General features: G+C 40.5%; 1 protein-coding gene across 1 annotated transcript; it reads right to left on the bottom strand.

Annotated features, from left to right (window-relative positions):
- On the bottom strand, positions 299-6,517 carry LOC8072625. Its single transcript, XM_002437015.2, has 5 exons — positions 5,865-6,517; positions 2,647-4,555; positions 2,501-2,561; positions 2,192-2,415; positions 299-668 (listed from the first exon to the last, which is right to left on the bottom strand). Exons 1-5 carry the CDS (start codon positions 6,004-6,006, stop codon positions 614-616), a joined length of 2,391 nt encoding a protein of 796 aa, XP_002437060.1. The 5' UTR covers positions 6,007-6,517; the 3' UTR covers positions 299-613.

The raw sequence follows: 8,450 nt of genomic DNA, 5'->3' as shown, positions 1-8,450 counted from the left end.
ACCAAGTATTATTAGATTCTTTGTTAGTTATATTTTCATAGTGTACCTATTTTATGACATAAATCTTTATATTTCTCTCTATATTTTTGGTCAAATTTGAAAATGCTTTGACTCTCCAAGATTCTTGGAATGACTTATAATTTGAAACGGAGGGAGTAGAAGCTTTTGCTCTTGTTTCTAGGGCCATCCCTGAATTCTATTGGCAATAGCTATTCACAATCCTTGACCAGTTCTTTATTTCTACAGGTATCAAGGATATAATTGTTGTAAAAAATAATCATGACCTAACTATTCAACATGAGATAACTTAGTTATTACTTCCCTTTTAGCTAATTTGATACAATTCATACGATTCAATTAGGTAAATGCTTCAAATTGTTCTTGCATAACATGTAAATGAAAAAGGAAAATTTTCAGTAAAAACAAATGCATCAGAAAATTACAAGAAAACCTCAACTTGACTGAACTAGGCCTCATGTTAATCGGAATATAATCAGGAAAAAGAAAGATACATGAAACTAGCTTCACAATTGAAGTAACCTACAGTAGATCTGAATTATCTCCATCGATTTGCCTTCGAGGTTCAGAAGTTTAGATGTGCCAAGCTGACCTGTCACTGGATGAACCTTGGGACGCGCATGCCAAATCCACGCCCCATTTTCTCAACTCTGCACATTAAAAGAACAAACATATACACTTGAGTTAACGGTGCCTTTATGGGAAAAGAAATTGTAGCTGTGGTCCATGGAAGAGAAACCAACACAACAATTCAAGACACAGGTGACTGTTCTGAAAATGAAAATCATGTATCTCATCACGCCACATACCAAAGTTCTTGCAACAGCATAGACAAATTAGTCTAATAAATAGACAAGCAAACAGTCCTACCAACATTATGGATAGCTAAAAGCAACCAATGATACCAAACCATATTGACAAAATGATACTCATGAGTCATAGATTAATGGAGCTCTTAATTTTTATGAGAAATATTGACAAAATTTCCAGAAGCCATCCGACAGGTAGTTGTAAAAATCTGCTCCAATATTTTTACCAGAAAACCATGCTCTACTAACGGTGCAATATGTAGTCATTTGACACTTTTATAGATTGACAGTGCTGCCTATGATCTGTAGATTACAAGTTCATTGTCATGTACTACATGTTAAAGTATTCGACCGGTGGGGGAAAGGCTGCCCCATGGCATTGCACTAAGAAGAAACCTCATCGAAACCAGCTCGAGAAAACCAACAAACCACGGCCTCATGGTATAAAACTGCACTGTGACCTGGGCCAGCACACTGCCACTGTTTTTCATGGGGAGGAACAACGAGAGGATTTTTTTTTTTGAAATCCTGGATTTGAAACCTGACTCGCTGGTACAACTACTCATAACCATCCACCGCACTACTACTGCATTTTCTTATGCACTACATGTTCAGCTGAATAAGTGCAGTAAAATCAATATTGAGGAAAGTCAAATGAACTAGGACAATTTATCAAGAATGGGAGTATGGCATCCTTAAACCATCTAACAAGAAAGATTTTTTTTATTAAGTTGGTTCTTGAATACTTTTTAGGCATTATAGGACAATGGCAAGCCACACCTAGGGTTCGGACCAAAGCAAGTGTCAAGGATCGACCAGCCTTTTACCATGTAAGTGTGATATCCCACGAAAGAATATATACTGATTATGAGGGTGCAGGGGACATGCCTATGTAGCCACAACGATGTCCTAGGGTTTGGTTCATACAGAAGAAATAACGAACGATGGAGTTCCTGCCTAACACAAAGCATAGATCAACTGCACAAGTGTGTGCATCGGCTCAGGGCTGGTGGCGTCCCGAATTAACTGTCGCCATTGGTTTCGTGCCAAAAGTTTGATTCGATTTATAAAAAATATGTGCAAAATTTGTAATTCCAAATAAATTTATTAAAAACTAGATTAAAATATCTATCTAATGATATTAATTATATACCATAAATATTAATATATTTAGTCAAAGTTGTTTCCTGTGAAGCAAAAACGACAGATATTTAGGGACAGAGGGATTATATCACTGCTCAATGATAAGAGGTACTACTGCATAATTTTACTATTGCAGCAATCTAACATTGAACATATTTTGCTTCGATGTGTAACAAAATGGAGTGATTTATTCACAGAATCCAATAGAGAAAGATACTTACGTTGGTGCAAGTTTTCCAAGGCCATAAAGTTCTTCACCAGATACTTCATCTGAAACCTTTCCAGAATTTTCAACTACATAAGATCTACCAGGGGAATCAGAGAGTCCTCTAGTGACAAGTAAATCCAAATCCTTCTGGTGAAGTTCTCTTCCATTAACAAATACGCCTGTGTTTCCGCCAGCACAGTTCTTGGGCATGGGGAAATTAAATTCTGGAATATAAGGCTGCAAGCAACATATCCAGTTTGAGCTTTGATCGTCATAGTACCGCTTAAAGCGATGAAAAAAAATACATGCCAGAAGCTCTTACTGGTATCATGCCAAGGCAGGGACGTCCCATAACACCCCAGAACCCAGCATGGTAGTCATACCTACGTTAAATAAAATCAAGACAACATTTGTGTCAGAACTACCCTTTTTCAGTTAGCAAATAACATGTTAACTCAAAAGAATTACCAATAGTTTCCAGGGCAGATTGATCCAGCTAGCTTCTCAGCCTTCCTGACCGCACGATCAGAGATAGGAAAGCCATTTACATAAATCCTTGCTCTTCCGTTGCGCATTCCATTATTAATTTTGAAGCTCTTTTTTATCAGATTAGTGAGAAAAGAATTGTTGTCCTTTGTTGCTTTAGGGTGCTCAGTATCTTGCTGCGCATTTAATGTATCATCTGTGTATTCAGTAACATCAAACTCATTGTTTGGAGATTGCATCTTGTTTGATACACATATACCTTTAACTGAATTCTGCTTGGAAGTTTCAGTTAATGGTATAACTTTTTCAGGTTCAGAATGTGTACTTCTACTTCCCACTCCAGAATGTTCTGATGGAGATGATCCAGAATGACTACGATGTGGTAAGTTTGGTACATGGGAAACTGCACTGTCTTCAGGAGGAAGATCCCTGGACTGGGAAGTGCCCTCTGAGTCAGTTGCTAGAGGGGTATGGTTGTTCTCTGACTCACTCAAATTTGAGTGCAGGTCTTTTTCTTGAGATGCAGGACTTCCAACAGAAAAACGATAAGCTGGAATGGACCTATTGTCCGGAGTTTGCCCATCGGTTCCCATGTCATTTTCCTGTCCATCAGATAAATGTGTACCTAGTGCAATTTCTGATACATTGAGCCTGTTTCCATCAAGCTTGACTAGAATTGCATGTGAGCATGATCCACAACGCAATTTGTACTCATTTCCTGACAGGGACTGTTTCCTTGGTATCTGCAGAACTTCATAGCAATTGCAGCATATGGTGAAAGGGGCACCACCTGCGACCGGCTCACAAGTCTGTGCAGGCTTCTTGCTAACGTTGACCCTCATGTGATTCTGCTGCAAGGTAGTATTGATGGCTCTTCTACTGTATCTTTGCTGACCAAGTAAGGGACTGTCCACAGGATAAGCCCCATAACCGTTCAGAAGATATGGTGCCCTTTGATCATTGAAGCCCATGTGATTTCCCTGTACAGGCAAGAATTCTTGGTGGCAACAATGCAAGCAAGAACAGGCAGCTTGGTGATAGAAGCCATCATGGCGGCAAGAGAGAAGAGAATCAGGATCATGCTGTCCAAAGAAATAATTATCAAAATTTCTCCATGGATAGAGGCTGGCAGGATAGCTAGAGCGTCTAGCATGTGAAATGAGCTCTGCATATCCGACACAATCTTGTTGTGCAGGCAGGGGAGCATAAACACGAGAAACACTAGGACTTTGTACATTCAATGATGGGGTGTGATGTGAATCATTCCGATGCAATTGTGGTGGAATATGCCTCAATTGATTCAATCGGTCAGAAGTACCATATGAAATGTGGGAATCTGCTGCTGTAGTAGTTGGGGCACTTCCACTTGGCCCATTAGTTGCATCGCAAGATTGCTGTACCTGGTCTCTCAACTCATCAAGCATCCTTAAGATCTCAGTGCGGTCTTTCTCAAGCCCCCTCACTCTGCTTGGACCATCCAAATTTCTTTCACCTGGGCATTCCTTAGCAGAATAGTTGTACCTCAGCTTCGAATGGCACTCACCCTGATAAGCATTGGCTGGTGACTTTGGGGACATGTCTCTTACTCTCAATGATTGCCCCATTTCACCATTCTCCCAATAACGAATGTGTCGGTACTTTGCCTCCTTGCCATCATCTCTAATAGAAGCGTTCAGATTTGAGGGACTTGGCCCAGTCTGAATGCTATCGTGATGGCCATAATAAACTTGTTTGATATGTACATCTGCCATTTTACTGGTTTCTGACCTATCAGTAGTACTAGCTCCATGTTTTCTTGCAGATGCCTCTGGAACACGCTCCAGTACTTCAAGGTATTTCACATTTCCATTGTCAGCGTCATGTGACGATTGGGCTGAATTCTTCTTCTTTGCTGTAAATTTTTTAGCAGAGGAAGATGTTATTGTCCCACTTTATGAAAGCTTAATTAGCCATTAAAAAAGGAAGGCTAATGACTACCAAGTCATATTGTGATATTAAACAAACAGCTCAAAACGATGAGCCAAAGAAGACTAGTTCTGCAAGACTGGCGCCAAAGGCACTACTCTGGCTCCTCATTGACCTCAAAAGCAACCTTGAAAAGTACAACTGGGGACTAAATCACTAGAATGCAGCTAGAATCCTAAATTAATCACTGATGGCAGGGTATATTGGGTATGCAAATAACTGAATCAACTACCGTAATTTACACTATATAGGTCAAATTCAACTGATGTTTTTTAATCCCAATGCAATAAATTTAAGAAGTAACAAAAGCTACTAATAATAACCAAATAGGACAGAGCCATGTCCCTATCACCAAGGCACAAGCTAGATTTTCAGCTTTACTTTGTTTGTGTGCAAGAAACAGAGACATGGTTCTTCCACTTCAAATCCAAAGGATGGTAATATACTCTTCAAAGGAGACTAAAAAATTTTAGAACATAATTTGGAAACATAATCGAAATTCAATTTGTTCCTAAGTTAACCTAAAAGCAAATGAAAAGTTTAATTTGCTTCTAACAATGGAGCAAACATTTCCCAAGAAACAGAAGTTCAAACTTAACCCTACAAAAATGGAGTAAGGATTTCTTGGAAAAATAAAGGTTTGGATGTGCTCCTGAAGTGGACTAGGACTAGTAAACATTCCCTGAAAGGTCCAGGAGATTACATTAGCTCAGAAGAAGTGAAGTAAAATTATTTTCCTCAAAAAGGAGAAGTTTACATTTGTTCTAAAAAAAACAGAGTAAGCATTTATCAGAAAGATCGAAATTTTTTATTTGCTCCTAAGAAAAGTAAACATTTCCTAGTGTTAACAGAAAAGAGTAAGCATTTTCTTTCAAAATTTTCAGAAGTTTTATATTCTGTCTAGAAATGGAATAAACATTACCACGCATTCTGAAATGAGGATGAAATAGGCCCGAAACGATTTTGTTTTAATAATTACAAACAGGGGAACAACGATGAAAACCGAGGTCTGAACTCTGAAGTCAAACTAACTGGCATACCCTAAAAACAATAGTAATGTGTCCCCAATTTTGCTGCAAAGCAATAGCATAGGTTTGCGAAAATTAAATCTCTCCCTTGCAGCCGTCAGTCATTCCAAGATAAAATCCATTTGGGATGCTGGACTGCTGGGCAATGGAGATACAGGGCTTTAAACCAAATCTTGTGCCAGCTTGCAGGAAAGAGTAGAACCGCACCTTGGAGGGTGGCGCCGCATCCGCCGCAGACGTAGACGGAGTAGGCAGGCAGTTCCGGTAAGAACTTGTCGCACTTGGGGCACCGCACCAGCCGTATCCGCGCCACCGCCTCGGCCGCCGCCGCCGCCGCCTCGCCTTCCATTCCCTCGGTTCGGTTCTCCCCCTCAACGGAAAAGTTCCACCTCCTTGGCCCCTCCAGTCATAAGAACAGTTGCCGCCGCCGGGACCGCATCAACCCAAGAAACAAACAGGAAGGTGACGCTCAAGAATCCCCCAAGAAGTTAAAGGTGGACGCAGAGCCGTCTGGTATCAAGGGATCCGACCAACCAAGAGCGCCAAGAACCGCGGCCTGGCCACCGGACGGAGCAACCGCAGCGAGGAGGTCGTCCGTGTGGTGTGTAGGTGAAGGAGCTGAACTGCTGAAGCCGGGGACAGGAGAGAGGCAGAGAGCAGCGCGGGCTGGTGCCCGGAGGTGGTGGAGGTGAGGAGGGAAAAGTGCAGCCAGAGAGCGAGGGAGGGAGGGAGGTCAGGTGGGTGCGAATTTAATTTGGCTCGTCACGGGGCCATGGCATCTCTCTGACTCGGACATGCAGCTTTTCCCGCTGCCGCCGCTGCTCTGCGGACTGCGGCTTTCGTCTCTCGCTCGGCGACGACGAGACGAGGAGGAGGAGCCTTGCGTGCGCACGGGTTGGCAAGAAATTTACGCAATGATGGCCTACCCAGCACTGGTGCTCGTATAGTATTTTTTTTTTTCTATGGGGAGAGCAGAGGTGGCTCAACCACGCCACGACACGCATTTCCGCGGGCTCAGGCGGTGCTTCAGGCTGACCTCACATTCCCTCGTGTTTCTGTCGTGTAAATTTTTTTAAATACATGTCGTTGTCCTCTCTTCTCCGCAAAAACCACCGATGAACGTGATGTGAAGTAGGATATGGAGGAGTCTGAGGCACAATTCGATCCAGTTTCCGAACAATATATTTTAAATTTCATAATTACAGCACCACGTCTCTTTAAATTATTAACCAGCGCTACACGACGATCTCGCTAAAAAGGCTAATGTTTGCCTACGAATCGCATAACACAATTAAGAATAAGAAAAATTGTAACTAAGTTTATAGATGAATAATTAAAGTTGAGGTCTTACAAACTAACGGTAACAACAAAATTATTATAAACAAAATAATTTAAATAAAACTCAAACTCTAACTTAGACGGCGGCTACTGATTTATGGCATGCAAGACCCCTTGGACACCCCTAATGGATTCCATCTCGATACAAGGCCTACCAAAATACGACGTCGCAGCACTGACATATATTATGAACATCAAATTATTCCGATGATTTTCGACGACTCCGGATGAATTTAGGCCTCCAACAAGAACCATTGAAAATGCAAGGGCTTATTTTGGTGGAGTCCAGGAAAAAGAAGAGAGAGAATAGGAAAAAGTTAAAAATCTCTCCATTAAAGCATGTGATTAATCAGGACCAGGAAGTTCCTGGCCTGATCAAGAAAAAGGAAAGGAAGCCTTGTAATGCTCCTGTACCTAGGAATACCAGAATACATAAAAAATCATAATAAAAAATACAAGGGCTTATTTGGAATTGTAGGGGCCTCAGAAAAAAAGGGGTTACCACTTTCTTGAAAGATCTCATCTATCAATATGCTTTTCATTTCTTGGGAATTCAGGAAACTATGATTAAAGATTGTGATGAAAAAAATTTGAAGAAATTTGATCCTAATCAGGATTATTTGTGGTTGTATAATTCAGCACATGGTAAATCTGGAGGTATCCTTGTGGGAATTAGGAAGGAATGGTTTGAAGTTGGTTCATTCCAACAAGGGAATTTTATGCTGCAGGTGAATTTGTGGGATAAAATGGCAAAAATTAAATGGAATATTCTGATAGTATATGGAGCTGCTCAGGAAGAGCATAAAATGGACTTTTTAACTGAGCTTTCAGCTTTCTGTACTAGAAATCAGGAACATTTTATGGTTGGTGGGGATTTTAATATTATCAGATTTACAGTAGAAAGGAATAAGCCTGGTGGTTCATTGAGATATTCTGATATTTTCAATACCCTTATCAACTTTCATGAACTTAGGGAGCTTGAGATGTCTGGGGGAGTATTCACTTGGTCAAATAATCAAGTTAATCCTACTTTGGAAAAGCTTGATAGAATCCTTATTTCCAAAGGTTGGGAGGATATCTTTCCTAATGTTCTAGTCAAAAAACTACCTATGGAGGTCTCTGATCATAATCCTTTGATTCTATTCTCTGAAACTATTCCTAATCAGAGACATATTGAATTCAAATTTGATTTGAACTGGTTGAATCATCATGAGTTTATTCCAAAGGTTAGGAGTATTTGGACTAAACCTTGTAGAGCTAGAACCAGCCTAGATAAAATTCAGCAAAAATTGAAGATACTGAAACAGTACTTCAAAGGCTGGGGGTTTAGTCTACAAGGTGATCTTAAAAAACAAAGATATTCTAACAGTGAGGAGATAAAAAAATTGGAAGCACTGGAGGAAGTGAATGGGCTTAATGCTGAAATAGCTGAGATCAAAACTAGATTGATTTGTA

This window comes from Sorghum bicolor, chromosome 10 (assembly GCF_000003195.3).
Source record: "Sorghum bicolor cultivar BTx623 chromosome 10, Sorghum_bicolor_NCBIv3, whole genome shotgun sequence".
NCBI lineage: Eukaryota > Viridiplantae > Streptophyta > Magnoliopsida > Poales > Poaceae > Sorghum > Sorghum bicolor.
This window is presented reverse-complemented; position numbering and strand designations above follow the sequence as displayed.